Here is a 20,057-nt window from a genome sequence, read left to right as displayed (position 1 = left end):
GTGATCAAATGCCACTTTTGAAAGCAGCTTATGGGCAAAGACTGAGAACAAACCAGGCTCAGTTTATCCCGTGCTCGCATTTAGTGGGAGAGTCCATGGACAACAGCAAAACTGTCAAAACGTTGGCTGTGATAGTTGATCAGAGCTCCTCAGTTTTTTATGTATTTAACGTTCAGGAATAGAAGTAAGTTAGTTGCTTTTTTATTAATACATAACCCTGTAGGGAGCCTGCCATGGTCTAATTCAGACTGGACACATAGCAAAGGAAAATATTTTCCCCACTCTGCTTTATCCTATTTTCCCCACTGGAAGTGGCTGTTTGCAACACACAAGGAGTGGATACTTTCCTAAGAACTTGCAATTCCAAAATACCAATATTATCTTGGATTGGCAACTTGGATTGCCAATGTCTGTGACAAAATAGCACATGACTCTTTTTAGCACTCTTCGGCCACCACAGCCTCCTGCAGCCATCAGCCAGTGAAAATGGGGCTCCGTTTTCATTGATAAAGGCTTGCAGGAGGCTGTTGCGGTCAAAAATGGGGCTCAGGTTGTTGTGAGTGTTCCCTGTCAGCCTCCGGAAATGTCAGATTCAGAGGAGGACGAAGAGACAGAAGCTGTAATGTACCCTGATTTAAGAGAAGTGGGGGAGAGCAATGGAGATGAGAGCGTAGCATGGAAAGCAGTTCTTCTTCCGAGAATGTGGGGCGAGGGATAGCTGACAGTCCCTGGCTGGATGTCAGATTTAGGAGATTAGCAAAAAGAAAGGAGGAGACGTTGGGGAAAAAAGTTTTGAATCTGCTATTTTAGAATGTGTAAATCAATTAACACGTCACATCCTGAAATGCCTGGAAAAGAAAGCCGCTTTTGTGCAAACTGCATGTTGAAAGATGGACAGCTGTCGTCGCTTCCGAGAAGTAAGCTTTCGATGTTTTGTGATAAACTGTGCCAAATTTGATTTAACATGACTTACAGATAAACTACTGCCAAGTAACCTTTATAGCTTTGTAAAACTCAGCCTATGAGATCGGAATGTGCTTCAGCATACAGCATTGTAACCTTGACGACTTTTCCAGTGTGGAAGAGAAATAAAGACTTCTTAGTTTGAAAATCCAAGCATTGAAAACAGAGTTTTTTGGAGCAGCTTCAACTGGATCAGAACATGGGGGAACTGAGACTCCTCCCTAGGCTTTTATATTTTATGATTGGTATGTATGTGTTGTTTGGTTTTAAATGAGGGGTTTTATATGGGTTTCTTTTTAATATTAGATTTGTTCTTTGACATAGTTTTTACTATTGTTGTGAGCTGCCCCGAGTCTTCGGAGAGGGGCGGCATACAAATCTAATAAATAAATAATAATAATAATAATAATAATAATAATAATAACAACAACAACAACAACAACAACAACACAAGAGGGCTGCACATTCCCCCAAGTTCTGTTTTTACTGGCAGGGGGCTAGCAAAACAAACTGAAAACAAAACAAAAGGAGATTTCTGACAGTCTCAAAATGGGTGAACAGTGCAGTCAGGTGGTAGGGAAAGCAAGTAGGATGCTTGGCTGCATAGCTAGAGGTATAACAAGCAGGAAGAGGGAGATTATGATCCCACTATATAGAGTGCTGGTGAGACCACATCTGGAATACTGTGTTCAGTTTTGGAGACCTCACCTACAAAAAGATATTGACAAAATTGAACGGGTCCAAAGATGGGCTACAAGAATGGTGGAAGGTCTTAAGCATAAAACGTATCAGGGAAGACTTAATGAATTCAATCTGTATAGTCTGGAGGACAGAAGGAAAAGGGGGGACATGATCGAAACATTTAAATATATTAAAGGGTTAAATAAGGTCCAGGAGGGAAGTGTTTTTAATAGGAAAGTGAACACAAGAACAAGGGGACACAATCTGAAGTTAGTTGGGGGAAAGATCAAAAGCAACGTGAGAAAATATCATTTCACTGAAAGAGTAGTAGATCCTTGGAACAAACTTCCAGCAGACGTGGTAGATAAATCCAAAGTAACTGAATTTAAACACGCCTGGGATAAACATATATCCATCCTAAGATAAAATACAGAAAATAGTATAAGGGCCATGTATAGATGGACCATGAGGTCTTTTTCTGCCGTCAGACTTCTATGTTTCTAAAGAAAAAGAAGGGAAGATGGGAATGGAGCAAGGAAGAAAAAATAGGAGAGGGAGGAAGAAGAAAGGAGAATGAATAGGGAAGGAAAAAGAAGAAAAGGAAGGAATATTATGGGGGGGGGGGGTCTGAGGGAAGTCCTGCCTTAGCACTTGGCCACCACAGGTGCCCGTGACATGAATAATGTTGATCTGACAATGCCCACATTGGCCCCCTGAGGTCAAACACAACCCTGAGGTGGCCCTCAATGAAATAGAGTTTGACACCTCTGTATCAGAAGAAAGCATAATGCTTCAAGGCTGGCTTTAGATTTTCACAGATTGTCTATTTTAACAGCGTTTTCTTCTGATATGACTTGCTAGAAAAATGGGCTTTTGGTTAGTGGTGATTAAGAAAATACTTGAGCTTGGTACTTTAAGGAAGGCTTTGGATTATTTTCTGAAACCATACCAAACGTTCTGATACATTCGAAGCTACTACTGTAATACCACTTTAATAAATTGTGTCCATTTTGTATTTTTATGTATGTGTGTTGTGTCTTGTTTTTTAAAAAATAATAAAAATTTATATATAAAAATAATAAATTATGTCCATTTTGTTTTGTTTTATTATTTTACTAGATTTCCTGTTTTGTTAATTTCTAAAGGACTTTAGTAAAAAATACAGGGGGGAGGGAGAGAGAGAGATTAAAGCGTTTGCCCAGGTTCGCCTGGTGCACCAGTTGCGACCCTGTCTGGACCGGGACTCACTGCTCACAGTCACTCATGCCCTCATCACCTCGAGGTTCGACTACTGTAATGCTCTCTACATGGGGCTACCTTTGAAAAGTGTTCGGAAACTTCAGATCGTGCAGAATGCAGCTGCGAGAGCAGTCATGGGCCTACCTAGGTATGCCCATGTTTCACCAACACTCCGCAGTCTGCATTGGTTGCCGATCAACTTCCGGTCACAATTCAAAGTGTTGGTTATGACCTTTAAAGCCCTTCATGGCACTGGACCAGAATATCTCCGAGACCGCCTGCTGCCGCACGAATCCCAGCGACCGATTAGGTCCCACAGAGTGGGCCTTCTCCGGGTCCCGTCAACTAAACAATGTCGGTTGGTGGGCCCCAGGGGAAGAGCCTTCTCTGTGGCGGCCCCGACCCTCTGGAACCAACTCCCCCTGGAGATTAGAACTGCCCCTACTCTCCTTGCCTTTCGTAAGCTCCTTAAGACCCACCTGTGTCGTCAGGCATGGGGGAACTGAGACATCTCCCCCGGGCATATACAATTTATGAATGGTATGTGTGTATGTATGTGTGTTTAGAAAATGGGTTTTTTAAAATGTTTTTTGTAGAAATTTAGATTTGTTATAAATTGTTTTTCACTTTGTTGTGAGCCGCCCCGAGTCTGCGGAGAGGGGCGGCATACAAATCTAAATAAATAAATAAATAAATAAATAAATAAATAAATAAATAAATAAATAAATATGTAAGTAAAAATTTCACGATAATTTTAATTATACATTTCTTATTGTAATTAAAAGTTGGTTATGCAACAAATATAGGACTTTCATGAATAATATAGATGCTAGCATTGATTAACACATGCCTGTTTTTACTTCAAATTTCATTTGGTATTTAAAAGAATAGCCTCTGACAATGCCTATGAAATCCTGGTAGGAATAAATGGAAGGATCCCTAAGATATTGTCATAAGGTTTAATATTAATGTTTAAAATCTTCAAGATTGTCATTAACGCCAGGAGTGGGTTCTAACTAACCTCGCTACCAGTTCACTTCCTCCTGTGCCATATGGCTGCGTTGTGTGGGTGCAAACTTTGCGCGCGCACACATGCACAATACTGAAAATTAGCACATTTTTTAAAGACAGAGACTAGATGGAGGCACATGCACAGTGCTGGAAAGTTGGCTTCAGCGCAGAAGAAATCAGCAAAAAATCCCCAAATATATACAGTGGTACCTCAACTTACGAACTTAATTCGTTTCGTGACCAGGTTCTTAAGTAGAAAAGTTGGTAAGGAGCAGTAATTTTTCCCATAGGAATCAATGTAAAAGCAAATAAAGCGTGCGATTGGGGAAACCACAGGGAGGGTGAAGGCCCTGTTTCCTCCCAAGAATTTCCTAGAGAGGCCCCACGGAGGCTTCTCCCTGCCTTTTCTGGCTGTTTCCTCCTAGAACATTCCTAGAGAGGCCCCACGGAGGCTTCTCCCTGCCTTTTCTGGCCCTGTTTCATCCCAGGAGATTCCTAGAGAGGCCCCACGGAGGGTTCTCCCTGCCTTTTCTGGCCCTGTTTCATCCCAGGAGATTCCTAGAGAGGTTCCACGGAGGCTTCTCCCCACCTTTTCTGGCCCTGTTTCCTCCCAGGAGATTCCTAGAGAGGCCCCACGGAGGCTTCTCCCTGCCTTTTCTGGCCCTGTTTCCTCCCAGGAGATTCCTAGAGAGGCCCCACAGAGGCTTCTCTCTGCCTTTTCTGGCCCTGTTTCCTCCCAGGAGACTCCTAGAGAGGTCCCACGGAGGCTTCTCCCTGCCTTTTCTGGTCCTGTTTCCTCCCAGGAGATTCCTAGAGAGGCCCCACGGAGGCTTCTCCCTGCCTTTTCTGGTCCTGTTTCCTCCCAGGAGATTCCTAGAGAGGCCCCACGGAGGCTTCTCCCTGCCTTTTCTGGCCCTGTTTCATCCCAGGAGATTCCTAGAGAGGTCCCACAGAGGCTTCTCCCTGCCTTTTCTGGTTACAGTTTCGGAGGCTCGGTTTTGTAAGTGGAAAACAGTTCTTGAGAAGAGGCAAAAAAATCTTGAACACCTGGTTCTTATCTAGAAAAGTTTTGTAAGTAGAGTAGAGGTACCACTGTATTTTTAAAAACTCCAAAGAAAAAAAGATGGTGACATCCACAAACCAACAACAACAGAACTGACTCCGTGACATCACCAGTGGTTTGCTACCAGTTCTACAGAACCAGTATGAACTGGGAGTAACCCATCTCTGATTAATGCTTTATCCAAACCTAGAAAGACTAGAAGCCAACACATCTTACAAACGCCCAGCATAGAATTTTGAACTCTCTGTGCATGTGCAAAGCCTTCTGTGCATGCGTATAGAAGGTCAAAACTGTGACATAATGACAGTGTGTGTGCATGGCGCACACATTTTTGAGCCAGCTGTATTTCCCCCCTGATATAAACTGTAGCTCCAGTTCTGTACAACAAGCTAGGTACTGGTAATTAGTATATATTGGTATCCATAGGAACCAAGTTCCATGTGCAATATAGATGCAGATAGTAAAGTGCCAACACTGTTTCTTGTTTAAATGAGTCTCACGATCATTTTAGACTTAATTTGGAATGAAGAAATGGGCGAAAGAGCTCAATGTTTGTCTGGTCTAAATTAATGCTTCCCCAAAGTGCCTTTCAGAGGGTGGGAGAGTGGAAGCCGTGTCACTTTTCATGGATTCATCGTCTCATATATCCACTGGTGCATTCTGTTTCAGAATAAGATGATTCACTTTCTCCAGATGTGCTAAGATTTTCCCACGAACATAGAGGACTTTGAGCACCAAAGCTCTGGTTATCTGGCATTTCAGTGGAATGGTTTGGTTCAAATGCATCTGAAATACGAGATTCGTTCAAGTCTAGTATATCTTCATGGTCAAATGTAGAAAAATCCAGGTTTATATCCGGCATTCCTAGCATCACAGTTTTTAAGTTTACATGTAAACAGTTTGTACGTTCTGATTCTGCCACATGGCCAGAATTCACTTCAGAGGGATATGTTGGGCTGCCTTTGTCAATATCATTCTGGTTTTTTTCTGGTAAAGTTCTGATTACTTCGTTTGTAGTAGCTGAGCAACCTGTGAACAACCTCTGATTGATGTCCACCTCAGAGAATGGTGCAATCTGGTTAAAGATGTCACATTTAGTATCAAAACTGCTCTCAACATCGCTTTCGCTGTTGTCATCATCACTGTCTTCTTGTACTTTACTTTCCTGGACCTGGACATCACAAACTTCTTCAGCTTGAGTTTCAAAGACTGAATAAGTCAAGTTAGTTATGAAGTTCTAGAGGGAAAAAACAACACAAAATGTTGATATGCACATTCACAAATGCCCTCTAAACAGTTGTGTAATTTTTAAAAAATGCCTGAAACACCTATATATTCATTTCACTATTATTTATTTCATTTTCTGTATCTTTAATGCTGGGGCTTTATTAAACTTTCCTTCCTGAGAATGTCAAATGCTTTCTTCTTTTTAAATTCTACCCCAAGTTCCCTTGTAGGTTCTTATTTCCCCTCTTCCCTAATGAGGAAAATCATTTATTTATTTATTTATTTATTGGATTTGTATGCCGCCCCTCTCCGTAGACTCGGGGTGGCTAACAACAATGATAAAAACAACATGTAACAATCCAATCCAATACTAAAATAACTAAAAAAACCCCTTATTATAAAAACCAAACATACATACAGACATACCATGCATAAATTGTAAAGGCCTAGGGGGAAAGAATATCTCAGGTCCTCCATGCCTGACGGCAGAGGTGGGTTTTAAGAAGCTTACGAAAGGCGAGGAGGGTGGGGGCAATTCTAATCTCTGGGGGGAGTTGGTTCCAAAGGGCCGGGGCTTTAAATAAATGGACATAAAAGCTCTCAGCAAACCTCTTGGCAAGCAGAGTCCCAACTCTTCCATTGTGTCAAGAAAGCTATGAAGTGCCACATGCTAGAGTTCAATGGGGCTTTATACACTGCTCAAAAAATAAAGGGAACACTTAAACAACACAATATAACTCCAGGTAAATCAAACTTCCTTTAAATCAAACTGTCCACTCAGGAAGCAACATTGATTGACAATCAATTTCACATGCTGTTGTGCACATTCAACTTTGTACAGAACAAAGTATTCAATGAGAATATTTCATTCATTCAGATCTAGGATGTGTTTTTTGAGTGTTCCCTTTAGTTTTTTAGCAGTATATTTTCAGTAGGAAGGCAGGGATGGCTTTTGTTGCCTTCTTTGATTATTGCTCATAAATGAAAGAAAGCAAGTGACAGATACAGCTTTTCACTCAGGTCTACCTTGTGCTCTCTGGCACAGAGAGCAGGGCTTTCAATTCTGTTTCAGGGGTGGGTTCCACTTAAATTCACCACCTGTTTGCATTGGGAGGTTGCTCATATACGTCCCCTGGTGCAATTCTGCTTTTGCGCATGCTCAATAGCTATAATCAGCCCATAACACAGCTGAGGAGCTGATCAGCTGTGCTTTGGGCAAAGGGATAAAAATAAGCAGAAACCCATGGGTGTGCAGGTGGGCCTTTTTCAAGCAGCAGCTGAGGGAAAAAATGTCCAAATAGTAAAATAAATTGGGAAAAAATTAAAGAAGAGATGGTGGCGCCTATGGACCGCATTAACCAAACCGGATCTGTGATGCCATCGTGACGTCACCAGCAGGTCACTACCAGTTCAGGTGATCCGGTTCGAACTGGGAGGTACCCACCCTCAGTTTCACTGTTAATGGTACCGTCAAACCCCACACTGTTGTAATCTTTTTCAAATCTTGTTCAAAGGATTTCCCTTGAACAGAAAACATTTCTTCATGTCTGATATAGGGTTTCTCCCCCCCCCCCCATATCTATTACCAGAGGCAGTACCTAATAATTAGTGGGAATTCATTTAGCCTCAGCAACATAATCTGTTTATTTTAAAATAAGATTCCATTGGATAACCAGAGGGCTGTTTACAGTGAATTAATCTTGTTCCCCAAATCAACTCTAAAGTTAACATACTGTAAAAAAAAGAAAAAAGAACCCTTCTTAAATCTTGTGCAGCCTTCTTAAATCCTGTTTCTTTTTGGCATATTAACTGAATGTTTAAATAGTGTAAATAGTGCTGGGAGTTGAAATTTTTAACAACAGGTTCTGTGGGTGTGGCTTGGTGGCCATGTGACCAGGTAGGCACGGTTTGGTGATCATGTGATTGGATGGACATGTGACTGGGTGGGTATGGCTAAGTCGTCATGTAACTGGGTGGGCATGGCCAATTTAGCATGCATTAAACAATACAACAACAGCCCCCCTTTCTTTTCTTTTTATGTATGACGTTTTTGCTCCAGGGTTGTTGCTTTTATTTATTTATTTATTTATTTATTTATTCATTCATTCATTCATTCATTCATTCCATTCATATGGCGAGTATTCTGAGCAGAGACAGGTTACAAGCGGTGTGCCACAAGGGTCTGTTCTGGGTCCTATTCTTTTTAATATGTTTGTGAGTGACATAGGGGAAGGTTTGGTAGGGAAGGTTTGCCTATTTGCCGATGACTCTAAAGTGTACAATAGGGTTGATATTCCTGGAGGGGTCTGTAATATGGTAAATGATTTAGCGTTACTAGATAAATGGTCAAAGCAATGGAAACTGCAGTTTAATGTTTCCAAATGTAAAATAATGCACTTGGGGAAAAGGAATCCTAAATCTGAGTATTGCATTGGCAGTTCTGTGTTAGCAAAAACTTCAGAAGAGAAGGATTTAGGGGTAGTGATTTCTGACAGTCTCAAAATGGGTGAGCAGTGTGGTCGGGCGGTAGGAAAGGCAAGTAGGATGCTTGGCTGCATAGCTAGAGGTATAACAAGCAGGAAGAGGGAGATTGTGATCCCCTTATATAGAGCGCTGGTGAGACCACATTTGGAGTACTGTGTTCAGTTCTGGAGACCTCACCTACAAAAAGATATTGACAAAATTGAACGGGTCCAAAGACGGGCTACAAGAATGGTGGAAGGTCTTAAGTATAAAACGTATCAGGAAAGACTTAATGAACTCAATCTGTATAGTCTGGAAGACAGAAGGAAAAGGGGGGACATGATCGAAACATTTAAATATGTTAAAGGGTTAAATAGGGTTCAGGAGGGAAGTGTTTTTAACAGGAAAGTGAACACAAGAACAAGGGGACACAATCTGAAGTTAGTTGGGGGAAAGATCAAAGGCAACATGAGAAAGTATTATTTTACTGAAAGAGTAGTAGATCCTTGGAACAAACTTCCAGCAGACGTGGTTGGTAAATCCACAGTAACCGAATTTAAACATGCCTGGGATAAACATATATCCATTGTAAGATAAAATACAGGAAATAGTATAAGGGCAGACTAGATGGACCATGGGGTCTTTTTCTGCCGTCAGTCTTCTATGTTTCTATTCATTCATTCATTCATTCATTCATTCAATTTTTATGCCGCCCTTCTCCTTAGACTCAGGGTGGCTTACAACATGTTAGCAATAGCACTTTTTCAACAGAGCTAGGCTATTGCCCCCACAATCCGGGTCCTCATTTTACCCACCTCGGAAGGATGGAAGGCTGAGTCAACCTTGAGCTGGTGATGTGATTTGAACCGCTGACTTTCAGATCTACAAGTCAGCTTCAGTGGCCTGCAGTACAGCACTCTACCAGCTGTGCCACCCCGGCTCATTTTAACCAGGGGGGAGAGGTTGGCAATACTTGGGAAAGGAAAGGCATGCTTTCCGCAGATCTCATGGCAATATTTAAAGGCCCAGCTAATGTCATTGGTGTTGGGAGATTCATTGGTGAGTGATAGTGACTGGATGTGTGATGTTCACTGGTAGAGAAGTCATGGACAAAGCAAGACCTGGTTATGATAACAGGGTGCCCTATGTTCACTGGGCTGGAGATGTTATGAGGAGATGCCCCTTCGGTACTCACCCCCCCAGTTGTCAGCAGCTGCATCCCAAGTGTGTGCTTTTTCAGCCCCATCACGGGTCCCCCACTTTTTCTGTCCCTCCAGGCTGACCCCCCTTCCCCTGCCTCCAGAGCTTATTAAGATAGAACAGTTATATGAGAAGGATGGGAGGCCAAGTAGAAATCGTATAGAATGGTGGTTGGGTAGGGGAAGATGGCTACAAACAAATGCAATATGTAAATATCTGAATGAAAGGAAGAATAAAGAAGCACTATTTAGGAAGGAGATAGAGTTAGAGAAAAAAGTGAGGGTATAAAGGCGCAAGCAAGCAATAGATACGAGCATAATTCGTTCCAGAAGGGAGCTTGTATGTCGAGGCAACTCGTATCTGGAACAAATAACTTTAGACGTTGTTTTTCCCCTCCGAGATAACCGAAAGCAAGGATTCATGCGCCACCTAGTGGACGATCGGCTCGTATCCCGAATTTGAGCTTGGGACTAGAACAGAAATGTCTCTCCCCTTGTGGCTCGTATCTTGAAATACTCGCATGTAGAGCAGCTTGTATCTAGAGGTACTACTGTATATCTAAGATGTTAGTGCAGTCAGACGGGGATGTGATCCAAGGATTGACTAAATGGTGGCAAAATGAGATACAGGTAGAGGCGCAAGAGATGAAAAATATAGTAGAGAATATAAGGAAAACTAAAAATACAAGAGTTAGAGAAATGAGAAGGAAAATATTACATAAGTGGTATTACATACCTGTTCAACTCGTATACTTTCAGCAGAATGTTAAAGGCATTTGTTGGCATGGGTGGCAAGATAAAGGAGTGTTCATGCATATGTTTTGGGAATGCCCAGTAGTGCAGAATTTTTGGCAAAAAGAGCAAGAGGATATTAATAAATATAAGATGGATAATTACTAAGGAAATGGCAGTATTAGTTAAAAGTAATGAGATGGGAGAACTCAGAGAAATAAAACAAGCAGCGATAGTAAGTGCTCAGGCGGTGATAGTCTTGGGTTGGAAGGACGCGACAAAATGGACAATGCAAAATTGGTATAGGTACATGGTGGACCACATTCAATTTTAGACTATGGATAAAAGGATGAATTTGATTAATGAAACTGATTTGTGACAACTGATGGGACGATGAGACAAGGTAAGACGATATATGGCGAGTAGGATCCGAGACCAAGCTATAAGAAAAAGTTGGAATCACTTTATAATATGTAAACAAATATTTCGCTCTTGTGTTAAAATAGTCCATACAAGAAACATCCCCGATTGGTGGTGGGGTACGAATGTTTGTCTGTTGGTGGGCATAATCACTGAGCACTTGTTATATGTTGTGTGTGTGGAATTTTAAATTGTAAAATCAATAAAAATATATATTTTTAAAAAAGCTTATGCTATGGTGGCCAGGCCTATCAGGCTGGTACATGCCAAACCGGTGCTGTACATGGTGATTTTCTTGCAGGCTGCAGTAGCTGGGCCTCCAGTGGAACCTCAGTGCTGGGTTCCCATGGCTGCGAGTGCCAAACTGTAACTAGAAAAGGCTATGTGGCTGTGGCTGAAAGAACCAGCGCAATACCTGACAGCTTGCATGAGAAGGTATGAGCATGGTGGCCGTTGCTCTCGCTGCGCAGTGGGCTCAGTTACCAGTTGCCTCGCTCGTGCCTTCTCATGCAAACTGCTGGATGCTGTTCCAGTTCTTTCCACCACAGCTGCGCAGCCTTTTCTTCCAAATCTAGCCATGTTTTGGCACTTGCAGCTGGGGAAGCCCAGCACTGCGGTTCCCCTCGTTCCAACCAGCCACCTTTGCTTGTGTTGGAAAGCTGGCAGCTGGCTGGGAGGACACTAAGATGGGTGCAAGGTAACACGCTGCTTCTGAGCCAGTCTAGCTGGTGGGTGGGCAAGCAGATGGCCATCAAAGAGCGCTGCACTGGGTGACGTATCATCCGGTCACGGGCTGGATGTGGAGCCCGACGCAGAGAGTAGGGCAAGCATGTGGCAGGCACTCAAGGGCTCTGTGGAAGCCAAGAAGCAGGCCCGAAAGGTGTGGGTGAAGACTTTTATACCTTTCTGCCTTGCAGAAGCAGAGCTGGGCAAGAGGCCCAAGAGCACACAACACTCCAGTACAGCAGTGTTCTGAGGGCCATCTGCTTGCCCTCCCCTCTGTTGTACATACTCTTGATCAGTTGGAGGATGAAGAAGATATTAAGGAGATGAATGGGTTAAATAATTGAGTGAGGTAATTGGCACGTCATGGGACTAGTAAAGAAGTGGAGTTTCAACGTTGCCGAACAAAAAGATGTTGATTTTTTATGCCGCTCTCCAAGTAAGCCAAGTATTCTATGTGATTAACTGACTGTCTGCTGTTTTTTAGTGATCATGCTTTTACAAAATAAATCTTGACTAGCAGAGCAGGAGAAGGAATGTAAGGAATGCAATTAAGAGAGATAACAGAGCCAGGAGAGATACGCCAGTATGAAATGTGTGTATAACCAGAAGAGAAGAGAATAAAATGGAGTTTCTTTGTTTATGAAATAATGTGTTTGATAAAAGTTATTTGCACTTGCTGAATTTCTACCAGAAACCAGAACACCCTCCAACCTTGGGCCCTGTGTCCAACCTGCAATTGGGTGACGCACTGCTTCCAGGCTAGTCTGGCTGCCAAACTCCTGCACGTTTCCTTTGCAGGTCAGGCTGGCTTCAGGAAACACCTGTGAAGGGCTGCAATGCCGCAATCTCCCATGTCCTCACCTTGCAGGCCAGGAAGGCTTTGGGAAACACTCAGGAAGGGCTCCAATGCTATGGTCTCCTGTGTGCTTCCCTCACAGGCCAGACCAGCTTCAGGAAACACCTGAGAAGGGCTCCAATGTCACGGTCTCAGGCATGCTCCCCCTTCCCACATACATTGGCCCAACTGCCACCAGCTCACCCTCCAGCCCACGCCTTTGGGCCTTCAGCAATGAACAGAAATACCCAGAAGTGCAACTAATCTTCTGCAAAGATAAGGCCAATGGTTGGATGAGGATGGCAGGTATTGTGAGTGCTCCTTGTCCACCTCAGGTCATGTCTGATTTTGAAGAGGATCAGCCAGGCCCTTGTGGGTACCCTGGGCTGGGGGGGGGGGGCTGCCAGAGGAGGCTGAGAGTGAGAGTGAGGCAGAAAGTGACTGGGGAAAGCCTGAGGGGGCTGATGTGACATTGGGAGAATGGTTTCAGTCAGACAGTGGGGAAGACATGTTAGTGGAAAACAATTGGATAAATCCTCGCTATAGAAGAATGGGCAGAAGGCGAGAGGAGATCCAGAGAAAAAAGGTATTAATTCACAGCCTTAGCTCTTTGAGGGGTGATGTCACTTCCGGGCAATATAAAGGAATGGGGTTGTGGGAAATGGCGTGTGGAACCTCAACATCGTTCTATGGAAGAGATGAGAAACCAGGGGTGCTCTTGAAAAGAAGTTTTAAAATCATGATTTCTGCCTCAAAAAGACAATCTGTGCTGGATGCTGTGCTAGGAAAAGTTTTTGGTGAGCTAATGCATATGTTTTGAGTAAATGAACGGGTGTTATCTATGGAATGTAGATAAAGACTGAGTTTGGCCCATTTCCCTGACCCAGATCAAAGCTGGCTCTAAATGAGATAGAATCTACTTCTATGCTACTTTTCATCCTGCGTTTGCATTCATGTAGTTCAGGGGTCCCCAAACTTTTTACACAGGGGGCCAGTTCACTGTCCTTTGGACTGTTGGAGGGCCGGACTATTAAAAAAAACTATGAACAAATCCCTATGCACACTGCACATACCTTATTTTAAAGTAAAAAACAAAATGGGAACGCACTATTTAGAGGGGGGGGGAAAGAAGTCTGAAATTCATATATGTTTATGTTTTGTTTTTAATTTTCTTTTGTTAACATCTGATTGGCTATACAAGGTTTTCTTGGCTTATAGAAAAATGTATAAAGAAAGAAGGAAGCACTTTGGCATAATGGTTAATAAGTTAGAAATATAATTGGTGGTGTACTTTTTTGAGGAGGGAATTTAATTAAAAGAAAATGAATGTAACTGGATGACAAAATTAGAAAAAAAAACTTTTGCAACTTGATATTAGTTACTAACAAAATACCGCATTTTATTCATGGAAAATTAGATGTGCTCCTGTCACTCACCCACGGGCCGGATAAATAGCCTCAGCGGGCCGCATGTGGCCCGCGGGCCATAGTTTGGGGACCGCTGATGTAGTTGCTTGAGTTTGAGTAAAGAGTGAGTTTTATTAATAAAGAAGTGATTTTTCCGGAGATTGGAATTTATCGGAAGCCCACAAAACAGAACAGTGGGAGAAGCCAGCCATGCAAGGAATTGCTGAAAGGCAAGGGGCGGGGCTTAATCCCACTACTACCGGTTTGCACAAACTGGCCTGAACCAGCTGAATCCTACCACTGTATGTAAACATAGGAGACTAAAATGAAGAGCAGTCTCACAGCCATTAGGGCAGTCTTTAAACTAATGAAGAAGCTACATCACCCCAAGTCTATAAAGTTTATAAGTCTATAAAAGAAGGAAGAGGGGCAATATTCAATGAACCTAAGCTAAGGGACATGTAGTTTTTCTGGAAATCCATTTCACCATCTTTGGTTGAACTGCCCTAACACATACAAATCATAAACTGAATGTATTTTGCCACACTACTTACCAGGACACTTGGTGATTTCCTTCTTTTAAAGGAAATAAAGGCAGTCTTATACAAGAAAACTGGAATGATCACCGTGACCAATAATATAAACGGAGCCAAGACTGAAAGTACAATAGAATCTGCAGATTAAAAATATATTTCAATTAGCAACAATGCATTTGGAGATTATTTCAAAGCTACCTTGTTTTGACAGCAAGACAAAGAATCATAATCATATAAAAGACACTGAAATGCTAAACTAATGTTAAGTCTTTTAGTCACTGTTGTGGTTCCGTCTGAGGCCCCTCCGGGAACGGCTGACCTTCTGTCGGTTTCCAGCTCAGAGGGAGAGGCTGAGGAACAGGAGGTGCAGACAGACGAGGAGGAGGAATCCCAGGCTGAAGAAGAGGGAGGACAGCCAGAGTCCCACCAGGGGGAGCTCTCCCCAGCAAGCAGCCTGGATTCCTTAGAGGAAAGTGCACAAGCCATAATTGATCTGCGACAACGAAGAGCTACTCAGAGACGGAATCAATTGGCTAAATACTTTCAGCATTAAAGTGGCAACAGCTGTGTTTGGGTGCGGTGCTCTTGGGAAAGGCTAAAAGGCAGACCCACCCTTCCTGGCTTGTGGAGTTTTATCTTTGAGAGTCGTGGGACCTGACTGTGAACTTTGGCGTCTTGGAATCCTGGTTTGTGCCTTTGACTATTGAAACCATGGGGGTGTGTGCCAGCAAGAAGCTTGCTGTATTGTCTGGACATCAGGACCCTGCTGTACCGTATTATAGCCTGTCTGTTGGGAAGAACAGGTTTTCCTCTGTGCTTATTTTTTCCAGTTATAAAATACTTTTGGCTTTTACCAGAGTGTCTGGCTGTTTTTTCCAGTTGGTGTTGAGGTCTGGGGGAACCCAGACAGAACAGTCACAAAGTACAACAGGTTTTGACCAGTGATGGGCTCCTACGGGTATGGTCAGGTACACCGAACCAATAGAAAAAATTTGATTTTTCTTTTCTTTATTTCCCTTCTGGGCTCTGGGTATATTTTTCCTATTGCAGTAAATGAGATTGAATGTGTATAATTTTACAAGAGCTGTACGTGTATGTGTGTGTACATACACATACATTTTATATAGTAATGTATATTTTTGTGTGCCTGTGTGTAATATGTATGTACACATATGACATATATACAGTGGTACCTCTACTTACGAACTTAATTCATTCCGTGACCAGGTTCTTAAGTAGAAAAGTTTGTAAGAAGAAGCAATTTTTCCCATAGGAATCAATGTAAAGGCAAATAACGTGTGCGATTCGGGAAACCACAGGGAGAGTGGAGGCCCAGTTCCTCCCAGGAGATTCCTAGAAAGGCCCCATGGAGGCTTCTCCCTGCCTTTTCTGGCCCTGTTTCCTCCCAGGAGATTGCTAGAGAGGTCCCACGGAGGCTTCTTCCTGCCTTTTCTGGTTACAGTTTTGGAGGCTCGGGTTTGTAAGTGGAAAATGGTTCTTGAGAAGAGGCAAAAAAATTCTTGAACACCGGTTCTTATCTAGAAAAGTTAGTAAGTAGAGGCATTCTTAGGTAGAGGTACCACTGTACATAGAATTAAATAGTATAGTTTGGATGTTCAATAATAGTAAATAGGTAGGGAAATTATATCTCTTTGAGGAGAGGAGAGGCCAAGTACCCTAACCCTAACCTAAACCCTTGACGTGAGTGATGTCAAGTTGGCCACCTTTAAGCCAGTCACATGACCTTTAAGCCATCCCCCGGTCACATGATCGCCAAGCCATTCCCACGCGGCCACATGGCTGGCAAGCCACACCCATAGAATAAGCCACGCCCATAGTGTGGTAGTAAATTTTTTTACAGCCCTTCACTGGTTCTGACCCATTCCATTTCCTTGCTTCATAATTCATTGTACCTTCTCTATTGTTGGAGTCAAGCATAATACATTTTGGAATGGTGGAAGTGCACTGCTTATTAAGACTTGTAGACACCTCAACAGCAATGCAATAATTTTTATTTGGATGCAAATCTTCCAGAATAGCGAAGAAACTATCCTGTTTGGTTGTATTACCAATACGCTGCAAAAGACAAAAAAAAGTAAATTGTTTTAAAATGCACTGTAACAATAAAACTAAATGATGTGAATTGGTGAAACTCTACTTTAACTCGGAATCAAGGCATGGCTTTGCACTTACAGCGGTTCATCAACCATAACTCAAAGCAGTAACTCAGCTTCTTTGAAACTCATGAAACTGGTACTCAACACACTTTGATACAAAAGTTTTGTCCTGATACTCATTTTTTGTTTAGTACTCAATACACAAGCTAGAACTGGTTGGTGTTGGCTGCCTTGTGACTCACTACATTATTCTTTATGGGGGAAATCTGTTTTGGGTACTTATTGTGCCTCCTGGAACCCATTAACAACGAGTGCTGAAGTACTGTACTTTCTATTTAAGAATTCATTTTCTATATGGGGTTAGAAAAATAGTGAGATATTTTGGGAAGTCCTCTAAATACCAGTACTATTACTATACCACTATATATAATAACAACAATCAAAACAGCAATATCAACAATAGTTTTATTTTTGTAATTTGTGTTCTGAATTGGATGACATTGCAATGCCAGTATACCAAAGTGCTTTTTTATATTCTTCTTTATTTATTTATTTATTTTGTCCAATGCACAATAATACACAATGAAGGTTATAGAGGTTATACTCGAGTAAAATATATTAGAGAAAGAATAGAAGTGAAAATTTAGGAATAGAATATATCAATTAGAGAATAGAAGGATATTATGAGAGTAGTATAAGAAGAATAGAATAGAAGAATACAGTAGTAGATATGATATATGAGATATAGGAGAGACAATAGGACAGGGGACAGGAGGCACGCTAGTGCACTTATGCACGCCCTTTACTGACCTCTTAGGAATCTGGAGAGGTCAACTGTGGATAGTCTAAGGATAAAATGTTGTGGGTTAGGGGAAGATACTACGGCGTCCAGTAATGAGTTCCATGCTTCGACAACTCGATTACTAAAGTCATATTTTTTACAGTCCATTTTAGAGCTGTTAATATTAAGCTTGTATCTGTTTTGTGCTCTTGTGTTGTTGTGGTTGAAGTTGAAGTAGTCATTGACAAGCAGGACACTGCAGCACATGATCTTGTGGGCAATACTTAGATCATGTTTAAGGCATCGTAGTTGTAAGCTTTCTAGACCCAGGATAGTGAGTTTCGTAGGTTATTCTGTTTCGGGTGGAGGAATAGGTTTTTATGCTAGTATGGCAATTGATTTTCTAGCAACTCCACCCATCAAGTTCACTCTCAACCCATACAAAGCAAACTTGTCCATCTGGATTCCATCATTCCATTTAGAACCAGTGAATATAAACAATGAACTGGAAAGAAACCAAGGTCCCAATGGCTGAAAATGATGTGAGCTCAACACATCTGAAGCTGAGAGATGCAATATTATAAAAGCAAAAAACGTAGCACATTTCTTATTTATAAAGTGAATTCCCTTTGATATTTTTAAGACTTTAATAATCAATTACTTACATTTTCCTTGAGATCATCTGTTTTCACTGTGATTCTATAATCAAGTGTTTGATAAATATTAAACAACTGAGATGGAAGTTTCACTGTGACATTGACACAGTTTTGACAAACAGATATATTAAACTTAGGTGGTCTCAAGCATCCTAATTAAAACATAAATAAAAGAAAGTATCAATATTATTTGCTGGCAAGCCAGATTTTTTAAATCTTAGCAAATGTAATAGACTTATAACAATAAGCACCTTGGAAATTCTGTAGGATTTTAAATCAAACCTAATGAATTCTTATAAATAATATTTTCAATAGAAAGATACATACTTTAATTTTTTAATTTTTAATTATTGGTTTGCTTTAATCATTAATGTTAATTTTGATTCTGAAAGTAAGCCCTGAATACGGAAGTTGATTCTTTGTGCTACTCTTAACTTGTAGCATAGCTTTTAAAATTCTCCATAAATGTACATTATAACTGGATATAAAGGTCATCAAGGCCAACTAATTTGACAAATGAATAAAAGGTATTTATTTCCCCAAAGGGAAAACGACCTGATTTGAGATAGTGAAAATTAACACATGATTCAAACAAAAGGAAGGAAGAAATTACTTACGTTGCAAATATGGATTGAATATTAGAATATTTGAATAATTTCTCCCATTGCTGGTGTCTTGCTGTACTATAATATATGCCTGTCCATGGCAAAAATCTGCAAATTCATTTGTTACATTACAGAATTGTCTTGTAATATTAGTACATTCCTGGACTGTCTTGAAGTTTGCTGTTATATCACTATATAAAAACAAGAAAGAATACAATATTTTCCAGGAAGAAAACAGTGATTTCAAAGAAATATATGACAATTGGCCAAAATGTTGGACCCAAATTAGATGTATATGACATTGTCTGTGCAAAATTAGGCACCCTTGCAAAACTGTAAGTTTCAATGAATTCATAGTAATGAAATGGTGCCTGGTTAAATATGGGTTTTCCCCCTGCAATTTCAATGCACTTTTATTGCTTATGTGCATAGATTCAAAGGGATACAGCAATAAATATGGCAGCTTCCAATTTTGACCCTTCCGATTTTGTAACACTTCCTTTGGCAGAAATAACAACTATATAATAGAGAAAGATTATGTTTTCACTTTGAGATTCTTTTCTTTTCCCATTCTTCCTAATAGAACCCTCCTTGCTCAAAAATATTCCTGATCTCCTTGGTGAGAATAACATATGCTATAAAAAACCAAAGAAATAAGCAAGGGGTGCACTGCTCCTGGAAAGCCTGAAAGTTTAACTCTTATTTGGGAGGCCTGCTTGATTAATCTAATGATTTTTGCAATATGTACTTAGGTCATCTCTGTTTTCTTTCTTCCTGAATTAGTGATTGGTTCCCTTCAGCTCAAAGGGCATCCATTTTTATCCCTATTCTTCACTTATCTCTCTATTCCAACTATTCTTTTCCCTTCCACCTCTCACAATACTAGACAACACAGTATCAACAGTAGAGACCTTCAAATTTCTAGGTTCTATCATATCTCAAGACCTAAAATGGTCACCTAACATCAAAAACATCATCAAAAAAGCACAACGAAGAATGTTCTTTCTGCGCCAGCTCAGGAAACTCAAACTGCCCAAGGAGTTGCTGATACAGTTCTACAGAGGAATCACTGAGTCTGTCATCTGCACCTCTATAACTGTCTGGTTTGGTGCTGCAACCCAATAGGACTGACACAGATTTCAGAGGATAATCAGAACTGTAGAGAAAACAATTGCTGCCAATCTGCCTTCCCTTGAGGACCTGTATACTGCACGAGTCAAAAAGAGGACGGGGAAAATATTTACTGACCCCTCGCATCCTGGACACAAACTGTTTCAACTCCTACCCTCAAAACATTGCTACAGAGCACTGCACACCAAGACAACTAGACACAAGAACAATTTTTTCCCGAACGCCATCACTCTACTAAAAAAATAATTCCCTCAACACTGTCAGAC

General features: G+C 41.3%; 1 protein-coding gene across 5 annotated transcripts in view; it reads right to left on the bottom strand.

Annotated features, from left to right (window-relative positions):
* Positions 1-3,620: 3,620 nt before the first annotated feature.
* The window catches only part of IFNAR2 (interferon alpha and beta receptor subunit 2), a 41,659-nt gene continuing 25,222 nt past the window's right edge, over positions 3,621-20,057 (bottom strand). For 4 of the 5 annotated variants that reach the window (XM_070750347.1, XM_070750346.1, XM_070750348.1 and 1 more), the window contains 5 exons: positions 18,673-18,851; positions 18,065-18,207; positions 16,415-16,577; positions 14,520-14,638; positions 3,621-6,194 (listed from right to left, as the gene is read on the bottom strand). In XM_070750347.1, coding sequence (XP_070606448.1) covers positions 5,589-6,194; positions 14,520-14,638; positions 16,415-16,577; positions 18,065-18,207; positions 18,673-18,851 — 1,210 coding nt within the window. In that variant the 3' untranslated portion in view covers positions 3,621-5,588. The remainder of the gene's footprint in view (positions 6,195-14,519; positions 14,639-16,414; positions 16,578-18,064; positions 18,208-18,672; positions 18,852-20,057) is intronic. The other variant, XR_011558987.1, reaches the window with a different exon arrangement.

Source organism: Erythrolamprus reginae, chromosome 4 (assembly GCF_031021105.1).
Source record: "Erythrolamprus reginae isolate rEryReg1 chromosome 4, rEryReg1.hap1, whole genome shotgun sequence".
Classification (NCBI taxonomy): domain Eukaryota; kingdom Metazoa; phylum Chordata; class Lepidosauria; order Squamata; family Dipsadidae; genus Erythrolamprus; species Erythrolamprus reginae.
The sequence above is the reverse complement of the archived record's forward strand: the minus strand, read 5'-3'. Positions and strand labels throughout refer to the sequence as shown.